Source organism: Acinonyx jubatus, chromosome C2, assembly GCF_027475565.1.
Source record: "Acinonyx jubatus isolate Ajub_Pintada_27869175 chromosome C2, VMU_Ajub_asm_v1.0, whole genome shotgun sequence".
Lineage (NCBI taxonomy): Eukaryota > Metazoa > Chordata > Mammalia > Carnivora > Felidae > Acinonyx > Acinonyx jubatus.
Window position 1 is genome coordinate 119,266,238 of NC_069384.1, and position 22,534 is coordinate 119,288,771.

The window sequence follows — 22,534 nt, forward strand, 5'->3', positions numbered from 1 at the left end:
ATTCTTTTAATACTCACGTATATTAGGACATTATTGGGGGCTTTACCATTACACCATGCAAATCAATTGCTGAACTAAGAAGAGTAGGTTTCGTGAGGCAAATAGTACTTTTTATTGAATATCAGTTAAACAGTTTTTGTTTTCCACGATATATTTGAAGTGATTATTGCTATTTTAAATATTTTTAAATTTCTAGATTATTCATTATCATGGTGTAGTGAAGTCCATGTTAGGTCTTGGACAGCTGTCTACTGTAATCACTCAGGTGAATGGAGTGCATGCTAACAGGTAATTTTTATTTTTTTATTTTTTTTTAAGTTTATTTATTTCAAGAGAAAGAGTAGTGGGGAGGGTCAAGAAAGGGAGAGAGATAGACTCCAAACAGATTTCACGCTGTCAGTGCAGAGCCTGTTGTGGGACTTGAACCCATAATCATGACCTGAGCTGAAATCCAGAGTTGGATGCTTAACCGAATAAGTCACCCAGGCACCCCACAGGTAATATGTTTTTTAAAGAATGGTTGTATTTTGGGCTACCTTAGTGGCTCAGTCAGTTAAGGTTCCACCTTTGGCTCAGGTCATGATCTCGTGGTTTGTGGGTTTGGGCCCCGAGTTGGGCTCTCTGGTTTCAAGCAGAGCCCACTTTGGATCCTCAGTCACCCTTTCTCTCTGTCCCTCCCTCCCTTGTGCAGGCACGCTCATTCTCTTTCAAAAATAAACCTTAAAAAAAAAGAAGGGGGCGTCTGGGTGGCTCAGTCGGTTAAGCATCTGACTTCAGCCTAGGTCATGATCTCGCCGTTCCCAAGTTTGAGCCCCGCATTGGGCTCTGTGCTGACAGCTCAGAGCCTGGAGCCTGTTTCAGATTCTGTGTCTCCCTCTCTCTCTCTGCCCCTCCTCCACTCGCACTGTCTCTATCTCTCAAAAATAAGTAAACATTAAAAAATTTTTAAAAATTGATTTTCTTTTGTTATTGTATCTGAATCAAAAAATTTTAATCAGTGAATTGAGTTGACATAACATTTAGCAAAGAAATGAAATCTTTTATGTTTTCATGGTGCTGGAGATAGGCAACAAAAACTTTTTTTTCTACTTTGTCATAAGCTGATTTAGCACTTAACAGCTTACCTTTTTTTTGGTACCAAATGTGTTTGTTTATTTTATATATATATATTTTTTTTTTAATTTAGACCCAAGCTAGTTAACATGTAGTGTAATAATGGTTTCAGGAGTAGAATTTAGTGATTTATCACTTACGTATAGTACCCATTGCTCATCACAACAAGTGTCCTTAATGCCCCTCATCCATTTAGCCCATCCCCCACCCAGCACCCCTCCAGCAACCCTCAGTTTGTTCTCTGTATTTAGGAGTCTCTTATGTTTTGTCTCCCTCTCTGTTTTTATCTTATTTTTGCTTCCCTTCCCTTATGTTCATCTGTTTTGTGTCTTAAATTCCACATATGAGTGAAATCATGATACTTGTCATTCTCTAATTTTGCTTAGCATAATACATTCTAGTTCCATTCATGTTGTGGCAAATAGGATTTCATTCTTTTTGACTGCTAATACTCCATTGTGTGTGTGTGTGTGTGTGTGTGTGTGTGTGTGTGTGTGTGTGTGTATACCACATCTTCTTTATCCATTTAGCAGTTGATGGACATTTGGGCTCTTTCCATACTTTGGCTCTTGTGCTAGTGCTGGTATAAACATTGGGGTGCATGTGCCCCTTCAAATCAGCACTTCTGTATCTTTTGGATAAATACCTAGTAGTGCAATTGCTGGGTTGTAGGGTAGTTATATTTTTAATTTTTTGAGGGACCTCCATACTGTTTTCCAGAGTGGCTGCACCAGTTTGCATTCCCACCAGCAGTGTAAAAGGGATCCTCTTTCTCCACATCCTTGCCAACATCTATTGTTGTCAAAGTTGTTAACTTTAGTCATTCTGACGGGTGTGAGGTGGTATCTCATTGTGGCTTTGATTTGTATTTCCCTCATGATGAGGAGTTATGTTGAGCATTTTTTTCATGTGTCTTAACAGCTTATCTTCTGTCCCAAGAGTCTTTCTTGAATTATATTTGCTTTAAGACAGAAACCTTGTAGAGCTCACCTGCTATTGGTGAGGCTCATAGAAACATATCCAAAAAGTATCTAAGCTCTGTCTACATTATTAGCACCAGTTATTTTCTGTGTTGGGGAAGAGGAAATTTTGTGACTGGTTTACAGAATACCACTCTAGACTCTGTGTTTTTTCCGTAAAGGATTGGTAAAAATGAAAACTGCCTTCCGTTCCTAAAGAAAGTGGGTTTGTTATAGCAAGAAAATGATGCAAAAAAGTAGTATGTATGTGTGGCAAAGATTAAGGCTGCATAGTTCTTCTGGTCTGGGGAGTAACTGTGGAGGTTTGTGCTGCTCTCGAAGCTGCATTGTTTGGAGAGCTAAAGTACTTATTTCTTGATATATTTGCCAGATGCCAACTGACTATTCTGGGCAGTGAGATCTGATCAAAAGGGTTGGTATCTTAGTTGATCAGAGAGCACACAGGCCACTATTTTTAGTTAGGACTGTCAAAGCAGTTCTGCTAAGTATAGTTTCTATAAATTCCCAACTGTAATTTGCAAAGACTTCAAGTCTATAATGTTTGAGAGCAGAGAAGCTCACTGTTAATCAGATGGTTTCACAGTAATGAAATTTATGAAACAAGGGAAGAAACTTTGCAGAAGCAGGTAAAGAATGGTTGTATGTTTTAGATGTTTCTCTAAATTAGTTGAAAGACTTCATAAGTAAAGTAATTTGGGAAGGTTCGTCATGGCTCAAACCTAGGTGTCAAGTTTCATTATTATACATGCTGTAGAGTTAGACTTCTCTTCTCTTTGGATGTGGGATACATAGAGGCTTCTGATCTATCATATATAGACAACAAACAGAGTTGATAGAGGGAAGGGGTGGGGGGATGGGCTAGATGTGTGATGGGTATTAAGGAAGGCCCTTGTTATGATGAACAGTGGATATTGTATGTAACTGTTGAATCACTGAATTCTACTCCTGAAACCAATATTGCACTATATGTTAACTAACTAGAATTTATTTATTTTAATGTTTATTTTTGAGAGACAGAGCTCAATCAGGGTAAGGGCAGAGAGAGAGGGAGACACAGAATCCGAAGCAGGCTCTAGGCTCTGAGCTGTCAGCACAGAGCCCGAACAAGGCTCGAACCCACAGAACCGTGATACCATGACCTGAGTTGAAGTTGAACCCCTAACCGACTGAGCCACCCAGGCGCCCCATCTAACTAGAATTTAAATAAAAATTTGGAAGAAAAAAAAAAGATTGCTCTATCATATTGGAGCAAGTGGTCATTGAGAGGATGTGTTTTCTTTGGGGAGAATATTTGCATTTTTTAAAAAAGTTTTATTTATTTATTTATTTAGAGAGAGAGTGTATGTGTAATAATGGGAGGAGCAGAGAGAGAATCCCAAGCAGGCTCTATATTGCCAGTACAGAGTCCAATGCAGGGCCCATGAACCTGAGTGGAGATCAAGAGTCAGATGCTCAACTGATGGAGCCACCCAGGCTCCCAAGAATATTTGCATTTAAACAAATATTCCTCCAAAATTATTGAATGTACTTGACCTACACAATTACTCTTTTTAGTGAACCTATTTATGGGGATAAGTTCTCACAGCCTGGTCCTCATTACCTTTTGGTACTTCTTGGTATAATACTTGGTATGACACATCCCCTCTAGATAGCAAATCCTGCTAATTCTACTCAGATTTTGATCTTAAAATTTTGATATTTTGGCATCTGGTGATAAGCTTGTAAAGTTATTCACAACTAGACTTTTTGAAAACTACATTTCTTTTTTTTAATATTATTTTTAAGTAACTTCTATGCCCAGCGTGGTGCTCAAATTCATGACCCTGAGATTGGGAGTCTCATGCTCTACTGACTGAGCCAGCAAGGTGTCCCAAACTACATTTCTATTGTATTTCTTTTAGCCTTGTTCTAAATTGTTTTTGGTGGAGTTTGTATTTAGAAATTAGAGGATGTTCCATATTTATACTGCTATTTTAGATTTTTTTTAATTAAAAAAATCACTGTTTTACATTTTTAAAATGTATTTTTACTACAGAAAGAGCAAAGAGGGCTTTTTATGGCATTGATCCTAACCTCTCTGATTCTGTTACCTTATTTATACTATGAGGATATGTGTGCCTTTCTGTGTTGTTAGATAATTAAATGGAAAAATGTGCTCAGTGCAGGGTCTAGCATATATCAAATATTCAAATGGTATGATTAATAAAGAGGAAATATGGGGGTGCCTGGGTGGCTCAGTTGGTTAAGCTGACAGCTCAGAGCCTGGAGCCTGCTTTGGATTCTGTGTCTCTCTCTGCTCCTCACCCACTCACACTCTGTCTCTCTTTTTCTCAAAAATAAATAAACATTATTAAAGAAGAAATACTGGGAAAGTCTGGCTTCTATATAGTCATGATCCACAATATCATTATCCATCTTAGTGTCATATAAGTAGAATGTTTAGAAAAAATAATTACCTATATCATACTTGTTTTAAAAATCCAGATTTTTTTTTAAATGTTATTTATTTTGAGAGAGGGGGAGAATCCCAGGTAGGCTCTGTGCTGTGAGCACAGAGCCTGACACAGGGCTTGAACTCATGAACTGTGAGATCATGAGTCGGAGCTGAAATCAAGAGTCAGACACTTAACTGACCAAGCCACCCAGGCACCTCTACAAATCCAAATTTTAAAGTAACTCAAAATAGTTTAAGAATAGATACATAATTTAAGCAGCTTATTTCATATCCTTTGTTATGCCATTGACACGTCATTTGTAACTTTCTTAAGCCCTTTTATTGAGTGACCTTATGCACCCTGAGCTGCTCCTTACCTAGTACCCGCAAGCTCCTCTATTTTTGCCGTAAACTTAATTCAAAATCCCAAGTTCTTAGAATTGCTTACCTCTGAATGTGTATATGTTCAGTTGGCTCTTTTTCCCCCTGCCCTTAGTTCAAGTTAAGCACACAGCTAATCTTAAAACTGCACTTTGTAATTATCCAGGCATTAATTCTGTTCTAATATATGGCGCAATTTAATTTGTTGGTCAATGGCATTTTTAAATTGCCCCTTTAGAAGTAATTATTGAGGGGCGCCTGGGTGGCTCAGTCCATTTAGCGTCCAACTCTTGATTTCGGGTCAGGTCATGATCTCACGGTTTTTGAGTTTGAGCCCCACAGCGGGCTCTGCACGGACAGAGTTCTGACAGTGCAGAGTCTGCTTGAGATTCTCTCTCTCTCTCTCTCTCTCTCTCTCTCTCTGTCTGCTCTTCCCACACTTTCTCTCTCTTCCTCTCAAAATAAATAAATATACTTTAAAAAAAGAACAAGAAGTAATTATTGAAAAAATGTTTTTTAGGGGAATGGAAACATTAAAAATCAAGGGTTTTTTTTGGGTAGAGATTATCATTTTGTATTTAAGTACAAAGTACAACACAATACAAATACAGTAAATAGAATAAATAGAGTATCTAAAACAATGAAAAAATCTCTAAATGCCACTTTAAATAAAGTTTAGTTGATACTGGCTTCTTTTAATAGGTCTGAATGGACAGATGAATTAAACACATACAGAGTGGAAGCAGCTTGGAAATTGTCACAGTGGGATTTGGTGGAAAACTATTTGGCAGCAGGTAAAATTACTTCTTAAAGTATAAGCAGTTTTAATATACTATAAATATTCAGACTTAAGTAGCTGAGTACCATCTATAATTAATCTTTCAGCTTGTTTTATAATTGCCTTCTTGTTCAAAGTAGAATGAAACCATCTGTTCAGTATTTCTGCTGACCATTTTACACATGAAGTAAACCTTGTTTTGGGGCCCCATGGCATTCCTTGACTCTACATTTATTTTTCAGATGGGAAATCTACAACATGGAGTGTCAGACTGGGACAGCTATTATTATCAGCCAAAAAAAGAGATGTCACAGCTTTTTATGACACACTGAAACTAGTGAGAGCAGAACAAATTGTACCTCTTTCAGCTGCAAGCTTTGAAAGAGGCTCTTATCAACGAGGATATGAATATATTGTGAGGTATTTGTGGGGGAGGGTCCATCTTATATTCCTGGTTTGTAAGTGTCTTCTGATAGATTTGGAATGTTTTAATTAGTAAATAACTGATGGTATGTTTGGTATCATGTGTATCTACATGCAGTGGCTCTTTCACTCCTTTATCTCATGGTCACCCTATAGTTTTTTTGTTTTGGTTGGTTTTGGTTTGATTTTTTTTTTTTTTTAAGTAATCTCTGTGCCCAGCATGGAGCTTGAACTCATGGCCCTGAGATCAAGAGTCACATGCTTTACCACCTGAGCCAGCCAGGCACCCCTCACCCTGTAATTTTTTTTTTTTTAATGTTCTAATGTATATCCTTTTCATTGGAAAAGCAATTATGAGATTTCTAAAAATACGAAAAACATATTTGTCCTGTTGTAATGTCATATTGTCTAGACATTTACTGTGCCTGGCACTTTGGTGCTCAGTACGTGTTAGTTTCCTCTTCTTCTCACTTAGAAATACATTTGACATTTCCCTCCCCCAAAATGTAGGCCTTACACTATGAGGAAGGAAAATTAACTTTTAGAGGTAAGGAAGAAAATGATGGAAAACATTTCAGGTCTGTTAGTTCACCTGAGAAAAATAATACATGTTATCATTGAAAAGATAAGTTAAGAACTTTTTTTTTTTTTTCAGTTAAAAGAATTTACTATAATTTGTATCAGCCCGTTTGGAAACCGTTTAATGAAACCATAGATTGCACCACTGAGATTCTGTTCTGTAGCTACTCAACTGCATCCTCGAACACTGAGTCATAGACACTGCATATTATATATGGAAAAAAACTTCTGTGAATGTGTCATGAGGGTTTCTATCATTCTTAGAAAAAATTAAAATTGTATTCATTTCACAATTATTTACTGTCAGCTATGTCAGGCGTATGCAAATATTTATGTTGATTCATAATGGATCTGTATTTTCTTTTATCTTCATATAGGCAATAAAATTTGATTTTCATATACTTGAATTTAGTTTTATATACCCTTCTCCAATTTACTTAATAGGAAATCGGGGACCATAGCAAAGCACTAAACATTTAAATCAACATTATTGGTGTTTAATACCTAATTTAAAAAGATAAAAATGTTACTGTTTATATACCAAGAATATATAAGATTAAAGTTCTTCCAAAGAAAACTGTACATTTTAGATTCTTCATGGCTAATTTAAGTACATGCTTTGTGTATGAGATTAAGGGGCTGAATATGATAACATTTTAATATAGGCTCTATCTGTCTTCAGATTGCACATGTTGTGTGAATTGGAGCATAGCATCAAACCACTTTTTCAACAGTCTCCAGGTGATACCTCTCAAGAAGATTCTCTAAACTGGGTAGCTCGACTAGAAATGACCCAGAATTCCTACAGAGCCAAGGAGCCCATCCTGGCTCTCCGGAGAGCTTTGTTAAGCCTCAACAAAAGGTGTTTGACACTTTTTTTTAATGTCAGTTATCATGAATTTATTATTATACTTGCATATCCTTTGGGAGTATTTATCTTTCTTGATTTTCTCTCTGAATCTGTGTTTTTCTGTTATCAATTGTATAGTTGAAATCTGTATAGTTGAAATGAACCTAGTACTTAAGAATTACTTTTGTATGCACTGTATCTTTTTTTTTTTAATGTTCAAAACATATCTGGCAGAGGTACAGATAAAAGTTAGTATTAAAGTTTTCATAGACTTGTAATTGACAAAAATTGACCACCCTAGGAAAATTAAAATTAGTTTTTTAACAAATCAAATTTCTTTGATTTCTTTGAAATAGTATATTAACAAGATTCCATGTTAAGAGATATTTTTAAATTGTTGAATATACTTAAAAATTCTCTTCCCATCTGTTTTTGTCATACTCATTTAGACCAGATTATAATGAAATGGTTGGAGGATGCTGGCTACAGAGTGCCAGAGTAGCTAGGAAGGCTGGTCACCACCAAACAGCCTACAATGCTCTCCTAAATGCTGGAGAATCACGACTTGCTGAACTGTATGTGGAAAGAGCAAAGTGGCTGTGGTCCAAGGTATGGCCAAGGGAACGTCAGCGTGTGTGTGTGTGTGTGTGTGTGTGTGTATCATATATATATGATATATAAGATATATACATCATATATATGATGTATGATATGATATATTATATATATATATATATATATATATATATATATATATATATATATATATGATGTTGTCGATTATGTATGTCTTACCAAGGCCTAAGAGATGATCCTTAATCCCAATTCAGACTCTTTTCCTGTCGCCTTTCTTCATCATTCTACCATAATCTAGAAGAAACCATTTCTTCTTTCCTGAAGTCCCCAAATGGCTTTCCATTCAAGCTGAAAGTGCAATTCTTTGTTTTCATCTGCCCTCCTTTTTTTTCTTGAGAGAAGCAGCCAATTTTTACTTTGTTTTTACCCTCTCTGTGTATAGACAGAGTCTGTGCAGTAGGCACTCAAAAACTTATTTGTTAAATGAAAATAATACTGTTCCCTACTTATATCCTTGGCAGATAATTAGTTCTGGGTAGACTTGCCATTTTCACTCAAGATTAATTTCTAATCTAGCCTATCAGGAAGGGTTTAGCATAAGAACAAAAGTGCCCAGCAATCCCCAGATAAAAGCAATGGTAATGAGAAAGAAGCTTTTTTGAGTATCTGAACTACTTGCAAAGGTTATGCCACAGATTTAAATGGTTGTTATTTATATATTTCCTTATGCTTGCCACCAGTCTAGAATTAGTAGTAAGCATAGCATGTTCTGAAAATTGACATTTAGCAACTATAGCTGATGCCATCTGTTATTGTGGAGGCGAAAGTAATGACTCAGCCTGTATTTGTCATTACCTGATCATTTTCTGAGCTAGTGCTAGTCTGTATTGTAATGCCTTAAATTCACTGTGTTCAAAATGCAATTCATCATCTACCAGTCAATAACTGCTTCTCCTATATTCTCTATTTTTCTACATAGACTCTATTGAATCCTCTCATCTAACACAGAAATCTGGGCATCATCTTGAACTTCTTCCTCTCCTTCATTTTCCACATCCAATTGGAGACTAAATCTACCATCATCCATCTTTTGATTTTTTTTTTAAGTAGACTCTACCTGTAGACATGGGGCTTGAATTCATGACCCTGAAATCAAGAGTTGCATGCTCCACCAACTGAGCCAGCCAAGTACCCCACTTTGGATTTTAAAAAAAAAATTTAATGGTTTTGTTTTTGAGAGAGAGAGAGAGAGAGAACAAGCAGGGGAGGGGCAGAGGGAGAGGGAGTCACAGAATCCAAAGCAGGCTCCAGGCTCCGAGCTGTCAGCACAGAGCCTGATGTGGGGCTCATGAGATCATGACCTGAGCTGAAGTCGGACGCTCAACTGACTGAGCCACCCAGGCACCCTGAATTTTTTTTTAATGTTTATTTATGTTTGAGATAAATAAATGAAAACTCACAGTGTGTGTGAGTTGGGAGAGGGGCAGAGAGAGAGGGAGACAGAAGCTCTGAAGCAGGTTCTGTGCTGACAGCAGAAAGCCCGATGTGGGGCTCACACTCACAAACCGTGAGATCATAACCCGAACCAAAGTCAGATGCTTAACTGACTGAGCCACTCAGGCACCCCATCTTTTGATATTTTGATACATACTTCCAGTTATAAAATAGAAAAGTCATGGGGGTGTAATGTACAGCATGGTGGTGACTATAGTTAATAATACCATATTGTATATTTGAAAGTTAAAAAAGAAACATCTTTTGAATTGTCTCCCTCTTGTTTATCTCTGTTGCTTTCATGCATGCCTTTTAACATTTACAGCCTCTAATAATATTAATAGCCTTTTTTTTTGATTTGCCTATTCCTCTGTGCCCATTACTGCAGTCTGTGATCTTTCTAAAATGGACATTGAATCATGTAGCTCCTCTGATAAATCTTCTGAAGTATGCTTCATACATTTATTATGAAGTCTCACCCCTAGAAAGTACACAAGGGTTTTCCTGATCCAGTTCCACTCTCCCTCTTCAGCTTCACTTGTCACTATCTCATAGACCCTTTAGGCGTCAGGTAAAACCAGATTACTTACCTTTTCCAGTAAAATTTTTATTCCTCCTTCTACCAAGAATGTCCTTCACTGAATACATTTCAAGAAAATTGCTATTTATTATTTAAGACCTAATTTAAATTATCTTCATTTGGTAACCTTTCCTGACTGTTGCTCTCCTCCATTTTCCTGTACCTTCATGTAGATTTAGAAGCGTCCCTTCTGTCCTTAATTATACCCATATATATTCCTCTGTTAATAGAACTTCACATCGTGTTGCTATTTTATATAGTCTATTTCTTCACTTGACTATGAACTTTTTTAAGCCAGAGATTTTGATTTATTCGTGTTTATCCCTAGTCATCTACATATGTGTTCAGTTTCTTGTACTTTGATTGACTATAAGAATGAATGAGTGAATTAATGAATGAATTTGAGCTCTATGTGATTTGAAGCAATGCTTCCTTTTTAGGATTTTACTTTCACAGGAGGGAAATGAGACATGAACATGAAATTACAAAGATTTATACATAAAACATACTTAATGGTCTTTAAGTGCTAACAATTTTGTTTTTCAAAAACAGAAATATGTTTTTAAATTAAAAGGCTTATTGTTTCCTTTTTCCTTTTAGGGTGATGTTCACCAGGCACTAATTGTTCTTCAGAAGGGTGTTGAATTATGTTTTCCTGAAAATACAACCCCAACCGAGAGTAAGAACATGTTAATCCATGGTCGAGCTATGCTGCTAGTGGGCCGATTTATGGAAGAAACAGCTAACTTTGAAAGCAATGCAGTTATGAAAAAATATAAGGCAAGTATATGTATAATGCAGTTTCATTAAGAGTTCAATCTTTTTTTGTTTTTGCAAATGGATAAAATGATTTTAAAGTCTGTATGGAAAAACACATGTATAAAAATACCCAGGAAACTTTTTGACTTTTTAGTAGTGTAGATAGCATAAGAAGAATTATCACGAAGCAAATACACTCAAGAAACCATCACCCAGGTCAAGAAGTAGAATATTATTAGTACTCTATGACCCACCCTTTCACCCTCCTAAAGGTAATCACATTGCATCCTGCAATTTTTTGAACAAACACAATGTATACCTTCCTTACTAAGTATTAAGCTTTACATTGATGGTATTGTGAGAGAGCTACTTCCCAATAACCCATGAATCAAAGAAGAAATTGCAGTGGAAATTTAAAAATTATGTATAATAATAGATTAAATGATAATAAAAATACAACCTATCAAAACCTGTAGGATTGGGGGGGCATGTGGCTGGCTTAGTTGGAAGAGCATTTTTTTTTTTTTTTTAAGTTTATTTATTTATTGTGAGAACAAGAGGTGGGAGAGCACAAGCAGGGTAGGGGCAGAGAGAGAAGCCCAAGCATTTTCTAATCCTGAAATTTTTTAAACCTGAAAATTTTTGTATATTTCCTTCATCCTCTTTGCTTCAGTGACTACATGGGGAAGGGACACTGGCAGCCTTGTCCCTGTGGCTGGTTGGGCATATGAATCCAGCATTTGTTCCATACATCTAGTCATGTCATTCTCTCCTCTATCCACAGGCAGGTTGCCATCTATAATAAATTTTCAAGAATAGATTCAGGGTAAACTCAAGATTTAAGGTTCCTGGTTCAAACTATGTTCTCAAACTTGCTTGAATTAAGAGTGGAACTTCATTTAAAAGGTTTTTTTTTTTGTTTTTTTGTTTTTTGTAGTCAGCCATCCTATGTATTTTCCATCACATTTCAAATAATGTTATTTTAAAATAAATACACAAGGCAGGAAAAGGGAAAGGAAATGATATAGGGGACAAAGTAAGAGTGACCAGAAAGGTTGGAAAAAACTTGGAAGATTGTGGCCTCACAGAAGTCAAGGGAGAAAGTGTTTCCAAGAGGAAGTGGTGAGAACAACAGAAACAGATGCTTGAGAGAGTTCAAATGAGACCAGAATTGGAAAGGATCTTTTAGATTTAAGGATCTGCTTTAGTGGGATACTGAAGACTGAAACCATGAAGAAATAGTTTGAGGAGTGAGTGTGAGGTGAATTCTTAGAAACCGGATTATGAAGTTGAGAGGGAGGGCAATTATCTGTCACAGATCTTGGAGAAAAATAAGATGTAATTTTTTTTTTTAGCCATATTTTTATGCTTTTAAACCCTGTCCTCAGGGCTTTGATATTCCCCTTTCACTGAGATTTTTTTTAATAAAAAAATATGTATGCACACATTCATAAAACACTTTAATCCATCTGGAAATTATTTTGATGTATCATATAAAGTGGCAATGTAAAGGGAGTTTTCTTTTCCTAATTGGCTGATTATTCTGCACTATTTCATGTTGGCCAGTGGACAACCCACCAGAACCAATCAGCTATCCTAAGAAAACCTTTTTAAGAAAACAGCTATTCTTTATCCAAATCAAAGAATCATTGTTCCTTTGACTTTGCTCTGCCTCCATGTGGGTCTCATACTTTTGATTCCTAATCATCTATTCATACTTTATTTCCCAGCATAGTTTGGGGGTTTCTTAGGTGAACATCTGGTATTCTCTTTTACAGGATGTGACCTTGTTCCTGCCAGAGTGGGAAGATGGGCATTTTTATCTTGCCAAGTACTATGACAAATTGATGCCCATGGTCACAGATAACAAGATGGAAAAGCAGGGTGATCTCATTCGGTATATAGTTCTTCATTTTGGCAGGTAAGTGTGAGAACTGTATGTGTGCTGATTACATATGTCAGAGTGCCTCTTTTATCACAGATCTTAATGTGTTCAGGACGTTTTCTGTTTCGCCACTGATTGTCTTTAACCTTAGATAAGATATGTTTTTTCTTTATATCATTCTTTCTTCCTTTTAAAAACTAAACTTTATTAGTAGAAAAAGTAGTGTGTGTGTATGTGTGTGTGTGTATATTTTTTTTAAATTCAGCAGTACCAGTATTATACAATGAAAATTAAGTGCCCTTCCCATTCCAGACCCTCAGCTTCTGAGTCCCCCTCCCTAGAATTTTAGAAGACTCTTAATGTAATATATTTAGTGGTTATAATTAATTACCAATGGAATGTCTCCTTCCTGCCCATTCTGCTAAGAAATACATATGAAAATCATTTTGACATTAGACTTGTAGAAAGAGCTTATCTCTTAGACTAGATAACAGGTGAAATATAACTTGATTTTATATATATCAGTGTATTATAATCAACTAGTGTATTGTCTCATGCCTACTGTTTATATTTTCACATATTATTTCCTAAGAAGTAATAATGACATTCCATTCATTCTTCTTGGCATAGGCAATGTGGAGCTTAGTGAAGAATATAGTAACAAAAAGAGATAAGGGAGTCGAAGGTAACCTCTACTAAGAAGAAATACTGACAGCATAATTTTTGTCAGAAGGCTATGCAAAATTCAAGTGGTAGTTTAAGTCTTTACATTTTAATCTACATAATGTAAAAAAAGAGCACTGTGTTAATAACATTCTTTTTCTGTAAAATTGCAGATCTCTACAATATGGGAACCAATTCATATATCAGTCAATGCCACGAATGTTATCACTATGGCTTGATTTTGGTGCTAAGGCATATGAATGGGAAAAAGGTACAATTTTTTTATGTAAAAATTTCAAGGGATAAGAATTTTAACTTTAGCATAAAGTCACATTTGGCTTGGCAATCTAACTTACAAAAAGCTAGAAATAAATTTGATAATTAAGATTGCATGTAAGTGTGAGTAAGAAACTAAAGTTAAGAAAAGAGGAAATGCGTGGACTTAGTTGTTAGTCCATGGACTAAACGCATGGACTTAGTTGTTGCAGTTCACAGCCTGCAAATGAGAATCTTCTCATTCGTTCAAGAACCCAACACATATTGAGAGGAGCTAGTTTAAACCAAATAAGTTATCCTAAAAATTACACTGAACTGTGTCTTATTCTGTGTTTCTAGTGAAAATTAATTGCCCTTGAGTTTTTCAGTGACCCTGAATATTTTAACTGTTTTTTCTTCACTGTTTTTTTAACTTTGATTTGTTTTTTTCCAGCTGGCCGTTCTGATCGTGTACAAATGAGAAATGATTTAGCTAAAATAAACAAGGTTATTACAGAGCACACAAATCACTTAGCACCATATCAGTTTTTGACTGCTTTTTCACAGTTGATCTCCCGAATTTGTCATTCTCACGATGAAGTTTTTGTTGTCTTGATGGAAATTATAGCCAAAGTGTTTCTGGCCTATCCTCAACAAGCAATGTGGATGATGACAGCTGTGTCAAAGGTAATATAATAGTCACTACAGTGTCATTTTCCATTTTATATGGCATTGATTATTTAATGTTAATATGAAGATGTAAGTTCCATTGTTTCTTTCTTAGATTAGTAGTAAAACATTAATTTTAAATACTTGAAAAAAGAGAAATTAAAGCATTATTTGTCATTTTAAAGTTCAGGAATATGTACCATATCAAATGAAAGGACAGGTGCGTTAAGGTCAAAGAATTCAGCATCCTGTTTCTCTATGAAGTCTAATAAACTTTTAGTGCATGGTATAAAAATGGTAGCCTACTTTTTTCAAAGTGTTTTATCTAAAGTACCTAAACTTTTAATAATAGAAAAGCTTTATTGCATTATTAATAAGCATTTATAAGGTGGTAAATATATTTAATTATAAATATTTTGGAGAATTTGGAAAATACACAGAGATCTAAAAAGGAAAACTAAAATTCACTAATTCTACCATTAATATTCTTCCGTATTTTTGTATGTATATTTTCTATGCATATTTTAATACTAAATTTGGATTATAGAGATAGAGAATTTGATATTTTTCATCTACAATTGTTACCATAAGCATGTTCGTATGAATTCAATATTCTTTGAAGACACAGTTTTAATAATTATATAAAATTCTATAGTAATTTATTTTCTGTAATTTATTTAACTGTTGGTTTTCCATAGTTTTACTCTTGTAATACATCTAGACACATCTGTATTCTCATTTCTGATTATTCTACCAGGATAAATTCTAAGAATGGAATTCATAAGATAACAGCATTTTTATGGCTGTTGAAAGCATTGCCGAATTGATTACCAGGAAATTTGAATAGTATAAATTCTCATCATCATCATGAATACTTTTTAAGTTGATTTGTGTCAAAATTTTGTTATTTTTTTAAAATCTTTTATAAAACTACATTTAATTTTTTTTATGACAGTCTTCTTATCCCATGCGTGTGAACAGATGCAAGGAAATCCTAAATAAAGCTATTCATATGAAAAAATCCTTAGAAAAGTTTGTTGGAGATGCAACTCGCCTAACAGATAAGCTTCTAGAATTGTGCAATAAACCGGTATGATCATAAATCTTACTACTCATAGACCAGTACTGGATAATTTATACAAAACTTCTATATGATTTTAGCTGGTTGTCTTTCATTTGATTAGTTAAGTGAAAATTCTAACAAATGAGTGTACACATACATCAAAATTCATCAAATTGTGTATTTAACCTCAATAAAGCTGTTTTTAAATTTTCTAACCTGTCCCTCTCTCAAACAAATATACTCAAAAATTTCTAAAAGCTCTTTTTAATGTAGATTATTCAGAGAGTAAATTATCCATATCTATTAGAAATAATTTAAGTAGAGGGATATGAAATAGGCTCTAAAAATATAAATATGTAAAATACTCATAGTTATCTCTGTTATTATTTTGTGTCATATCTTTAAAGTTTCAAAACTTACATGTTAACCTACAGATATGAGAGGAAAGAAGATTGGAGTTTTGATTTTCATTTCATTTCATTCTTTCAGTACACATTTATTTCATTGCCTTTGAGGGAACAGGCACTATGCTGAAACAAAGATTAATAAGACATGTTCTGCTGCCTTGAGGAGTTGATAGAATCGTAGGGAAGAAAGGAGATGATTATCATCTAGTTTAATAACTACTTTTTTCAGTATATTTCTGTAATGAACATGCTTAAGGGGTAACCCACTCTTTTACCCAAGGAATTGGAAAAGTACCCTAAAGAATACCTAGAAAAGGTAAAAGTAGGGAATGAGGATAGTTATAAGGAGGGAGAAAGAGACTCTTTATAAGTAAATAGCTAGATTTCACTTTACATACATATTCAGTCTATGAGCTCTTTATAGATAAGAAAATACAGACTATTCTGTCTCACCTTCCCTTCATCAATAAACGCCTTGAAAGAAAAATATGTTTTTGCTATCTGCATTAGTCCTATTTGACCTTTGATGTACTTGGCATTATCAAAGACAGTGTTATGATAATGGTTAAACATTTACTATGCACTGGCACTTTTCTAAATGCTATACATGTATAAGTTTTCAGTTCTTTATCTGAAATTTTTGTAGCCAGCTACATTTAGGAATTCAGAATTTTCAGATTTTTAAAGGTAATGCAGTGTATGTACTTAATATTGAGTATCCCTACTGCAGTTATTCTGTTAAAATGTCCCATAATCGGTTACATAACTGTTTCTGCAGTAAAACATACTAATCTTTGCTCTAAGTGAGAAGTTCAGGTATCATTTTGCTGCCAAATGAGATTTAGTACTGAATAAAAGGTTTGATTTACACAACTTTTTGGATTTTGTAATAGGGGATAATAGACTATATGCCTCTATTATCTCCTTTATTATCTCCTTTAGTCTTAATTAAACAGCCCTGTGGTATAGGTACTATTACTGATGCAGTGAAAGAATACAGAGTAGGTAAAATGAGATGTGTAAAAAATTCTTAGAAAACCACTGACTGCTTAACCATTGTAATTAAAATACTATAGAAATGAAATTTTTGTTTTGGTTGAAATTAAGCATTCTACAATTCAAGGTAAACACAGAGTAATTAAAACGTACTGTTTTTTTTCCCCCAGGTGGATGGAAGTAGTTCTACATTAAGCATGAGCACTCATTTTAAAATGCTTAAAAAGCTGGTAGAAGAACCAACATTTAGTGAAATCCTCATTCCTTTACAGTCAGTCATGATACCTACTCTTCCATCAATTCCGGGTGCTCATGCCAACCACGAGCCATTTCCTGGGCATTGGGCCTATATTGCCAGCTTTGATGATACGGTAAACTTCAATGTTACATAACTAACTACAATTTTAAAATTTAGTGAAGTTAGAAACGGCAAAGTAAGTTTAAAGGTGTCTTTCTCAGAGAGTAAGTAAATTGTATTTACAAAGAAAAAAATGATTAGAAGTACAGAAAAGTAAAACTTTATACCAGTGGGACAAAATTAAATGTTAAAAATGTTCCCAAGATCTATGACCCACAAAAATATCCATATGGAGAAGACTGGTACTTTTTTAATGTGTATTATGATAAACAAGAGCCATGTATCTTAAATAGCATACTAGGGGAGATGGTTCCTTCAGAATTTTTAGCTTTTTATGTCCTCCCTTGAACACATTTTCTCTTCTCAATTTTTCTAGTACATATTGCTAACATTACATGTCTTTTTCTAATCATGCGCTACCTTTGTTTCGTCAGCTTTTCAATCAGATACATTTTATCTTCCCTTGTGCATTGTAAGATATACACACACAATATTTAGACTTATTTTCCTTTTAATCATGTATAACCCCTAGGACAGTGTCCTTAAAAAAATGATTAACTGAGTATTTTGATTTTTTAGATGTTCATATTGTTTTAGTTTGAGTATAATTTTTATTTTCCACAATTTGACTTTTCCATACTTTCTTTTGTCCTAAAAATGGAGAAAAAAATGAGAACAAAATATAGTTTTTGTTTATACTTTGGAAGGACACAAAATTCAGCTAAGAAGAACTTGATTTTTTTTTGAAGTATAATATGTAACTATAAATGTAACTATTTTATTTTTTATTTTATTTTAATGTTCATTTATTTTTGAGAGAGAGAGCATATGTGTGTGAGTGATGGGGGAGGAGCAGAGAGAGAAGGAGATATAGAATCCAAAGCAGGCTCCAGGCTCTGAGCTGTCAGTGCAAAGCCTGATGCAGGGCTCGAACCCACAAACCACGAGATCATAACTTGAGCCAAAGCTGGGTGCTTAACTGACTGAGCCACCTAGGCACTTAAATATATGGCTATTTTAAAGAAATGGTACTAGAGCATTTCTAAGTGAATTTTTTTTAATGTTTATTTAATTTTCAGGGAGAGAGTGGGTGAGTGGCAGAGAGAGGGTGGGAATAGAGGATCCGAAGGGGGCTTTGTACTGATAGTAGAGAGGCCAACATAGGGCTCGCATGCTTGCACTCATGAACCATGAGATCATGATCTGAGCCGATTTCAGATGCTCAACTGACTGAGCCATCCAGGCACCCTCTAAGTAAATACTTTTCATAACTGTGTTTGTTCCAGCAAGTCTATAGATCAAAACATTTAATTGCTTCATAGCCAGATACTAAACCATATAATGAAATCATTCTTACTTATAATCAGGTTTTGTTTTTAATTTAATAATACTCAGCTTATTGACTCACCTTATTAGGTAGACTTGATTTTGGAAAGAGTTTCTTTTTTCAAAAATCAAGTTACATTAAATTGATAATCATTTCTTACCCTAAAGACATTTAGGGGCACCTGGGTGGCTCAGTTGGTTTAGCGTCCGACTTCGGCTCAGGTCATGATCTCACTGCTCGTGAGTTTGAGTCCTGCATCGTGCTCTGTGCTGACAGGTTGGAGCCTGGACCCTGCTTCAGATTCTGTCTCTCTCTCTCTCTCTCTCCCCCACTCCCCTGCTTGTACTCTGTCTTTTCCCTCTCTCAAAAATAAATAAACATTAAAAATAAGGTTTAAAAACAGTGCCTACAGCTCTGAAGACAGGCTCTGAAAAATGTTTCAAAAGTCATTTAAACATTGTGACTGTTCTGAAGACAATACCTAAGTTTAGATGTATAAGCACTTAAATTGCTGATAAAGTAACCCTTTTACTTTATATCCACTCCTAATGGGTGAAAATGGGTCTCTATTCATGGGCAACCCATTCTTTTCATAGATGATAGGTGATTACGATCAAAGACATCTTTAAAGGGGCACCTGGGTGGCTCAGTTTGTTAAGCGTCTGACTTCATCTCAGGCCATGATCTCGCATTTCGTGGGGTTAAGACCCATGTCAGGCTCTGTACTGACGTCTCGGAACCTGGAGCCTGCTTCGGATTCTGTGTCTCCCTCCCTTTCTGCCCCTCCCCTGCTCATGCTCTGTCTCTCTCAAAAATAAATAAACATTAAAAAAAAAAGAAATCATTAAAATAATAAACTTACTACACAATATAGGTTATTATATTCTTTTTGTTAGGTAGCACAATTTTTAAATATAAAAGTTTAAATGGGGGTGCCAGGGTGGCTCAGTTGGTTAAGCGGCAGACTCTTGATTTCGGCTCAGGTCATGATCTCATGGTCCTGAGATTGAGCCCTACATCAGGTGCGCGTGTGCGCTCTCTCCCTCCCTCCCTCTTTCTCTCTCTCTTTCTCTTTTTCTATTGTTCCCCCTCTCCCTCTGCCCCTCTCCCCTACTCACACACACTCTCTCTCAAAAAAAATAAAAAATAACAAATTTAAAGAATCTTGACCTTAACTTATATGTAATTCATCATCTTTTAGGTGGAAATTCTTGCATCCCTTCAGAAACCAAAGAAGATCTCTTTGAAAGGATCAGATGGAAAGTTCTACATCATGATGTGTAAGCCTAAAGATGACCTGAGAAAGGATTGTAGACTGATGGAATTTAATTCCTTGATTAATAAGGTTTGGAGATAGTTTGCTTTAATTTTAGAATTACAGTAATTACTATCATTGTGATAGGAACTTTTCAGTATGCAAATAGATCATTCTTAAAAAGAGAATGAAATGTACTACCTTTTTTGTTTTCACTTAATTTTTTTTAATTGGGATAAAATTTACCATTTTAACCATTTTTAACTGTTCAGTTAGTGACATTAAGTACATACACATTGTTGTGCAACCATCCCCACCATCCCTCTCCAGAACTTTTGCCATCTTTTCATACCAAAACTCTCTATCCAGTAAACAATAACTCCTCATTCCTCTTCCTCCCCAGCCTCTGGTAACCACCATTCTACTTTCTATCTCTATGAATTTGACTACTCTAGGTACCTTGTAGAAGTGGAATCATACAGTTTGGGGCCTTTTTTACCGGCTTTTTCACTTGGTATTGTCTTCAGGTTTCATCCATGTTACAGTGTGTCAGAATTTTTTTCCCTTATAAGGCTGAATAATATACCATTGTATGTGTATATTGCATTTTGTTTATTCATTCATCTATCAAGGGACACAGAATGTTTCTACCTTTTGCTATTGTGAATAATGCTGCCATGAACATAGGTATATAAATAACTCGTTGAATTCCTGCATTCAGTCTTTTGAGTGTGTATACAGAAGTGGAATTGCTGGGTTCATGTAACTTTTTAAAAAATTAGATTACCTTTATTATATTGAGAAAAATGTGTAAGACGTGTTAATGAGGGAAAATATTTTCTATTGAATGCTTTTTTTTTTTAATGTTTATTATGTTTTTTGAGAGAGAGAGAGAGAGCACGAGTACAGGAGGGGCAGAGAGAGAGGGAGACACAGAATCTGAAGTAGGCTCCAGGCTCCAAGCTGTCAGCACAGAGCCCAACACAGGGCTTGAACTCACAAACGGCGAGATCATAACCTGAGTTGAAGTCAGATGCTTAATCGAGTGAGCCACCCAATCGCCCTTCCCAAACATTTTAAATAAATTTTTAAAAAAGTCCTTCATTTCATATTGCCTTTGAAATGGGCTTTTAATATGGTATAAAGTTTTGTTTTGTTTTGTTTTAATATTTTTATTTATTTTTGAGAGAGAGCATGAGCAGGGAAGGGGCAGAGAAGGAGGGAGACACAGAGTCCAAAGCAGGGTCCAGGCTCCGAGCTGTCAGCACAGAGCCCGATGTGGGGCTTGAAATCGGGAACCGTGAGATCATGACCTGAGCCGAAGTCTGACACTCAATCGACTGAGCCACCCAGGCGCCCCTAAAAAACTTTTTTTAAATGTTTGGTAAATTGGTAACTTAATTCACTGACTGTTAAACCAATTAGTATGTTCATCCGAAGCTCCCTTGAGTGTTTTTCTGGTTAGGAGTATTAGATGGCCTGGCTTTAGTTTATAAATGTATCGTTTTCAGTTTTGTTACTGATTAATTTATTTCGTTACTATTCTCCTCATCGCCATGGTCAGATACAGTAGCCTGATTTTCAAAAACTACAGTCTGTGTTTGTCTAGGAGACCACAAACTGATCTTTACATGTAAATTCTAATATTATACTGTTTGGCTGACATTTATGTAGCCTACTTATTCCTGGCATTTAAAATATGTTTTTGGCTAGTGGTTGTGCTTTTGAATTGGACAAATTGCAATTATATTTGTATGCTTAGTCTGTTTATGTCCTACAGTTCCAGAATTAAACAAAATACTGTTTATCCTTTCCTAAATTAATTCAGAATTAATCAAATGAGATGTAAAAAGCTTTCTTCTGCTAGGAGATAGTTTTTCAAATGAAGCTGTAATATCAAGCTGCAAGAATAAAAATAAAATTTTTATATGATATATAAAATAAAAATTTTAAGGACATCATAAAACTCATACTTTTTTGTTTATAAATTTTTGAGATAATCAAAATTAAATAGCAGTCTTTGTACCTAAGGACTTAATATTTCAGTAATATCTATAAAGCAATAAACAGTGAAAGAACATTTTGTCATTGAATATACAACTTTAATACTTTCAACACAGTATTCTCACGTTAATAATTAAAAAAGTGAATGGGTTGCCCATGAATAGTGAATAATTCTCAGTGAATAATTAAAAAAGAGGGACTTGCCCAAGGCATTTTTAATGATTTGGAAAAAAGAGGATGGATACTATCCTAGTAGTATCCTTTCCTACCATTCTGAAGAATTACTCATCTATACCACAGAGTAAACTTTCACTGACATTCTTTTGCTATGAAATGAATAATTTTTAGATATATTTGACATGACATGTAGAATTCTGAATTTTTAAGTTTATGTGTTGTTTTTTTTTTTAATAGTGCTTGAGAAAAGATGCAGAATCTCGCAGAAGAGAACTTCATATCCGAACATACGCAGTTATTCCCCTGAATGATGAATGTGGGATTATTGAATGGGTTAACAACACTGCTGGCTTGAGACCTATTCTGACCAAACTATATAAGGAAAAGGGTACTAAAACGAATTCTTAAAGTACAAATATATAATGAGTATAAAATCTACTAACATGTATAATTGTTATTAACATATCTCATTGTACCTTTTTTTTAATAAGCCATAGTAGAATTTCTAGGTCAAATGATAGTCTATAT

The 22,534-nt window shown here is 35.0% G+C and overlaps 1 protein-coding gene across 1 annotated transcript in view; it reads left to right on the forward strand.

Annotated features, from left to right (window-relative positions):
• The window catches only part of ATR (ATR serine/threonine kinase), a 101,239-nt gene that overhangs the window by 63,059 nt on the left and 15,646 nt on the right, over positions 1–22,534 (forward strand). The window contains 13 exon segments of the mRNA XM_027061684.2: positions 197–288; positions 5,611–5,702; positions 5,929–6,106; positions 7,371–7,550; positions 7,988–8,147; positions 10,789–10,968; positions 12,726–12,868; positions 13,669–13,766; positions 14,205–14,437; positions 15,375–15,509; positions 17,056–17,256; positions 19,772–19,915; positions 22,244–22,394. Coding sequence (XP_026917485.2) covers positions 197–288; positions 5,611–5,702; positions 5,929–6,106; positions 7,371–7,550; positions 7,988–8,147; positions 10,789–10,968; positions 12,726–12,868; positions 13,669–13,766; positions 14,205–14,437; positions 15,375–15,509; positions 17,056–17,256; positions 19,772–19,915; positions 22,244–22,394 — 1,987 coding nt within the window.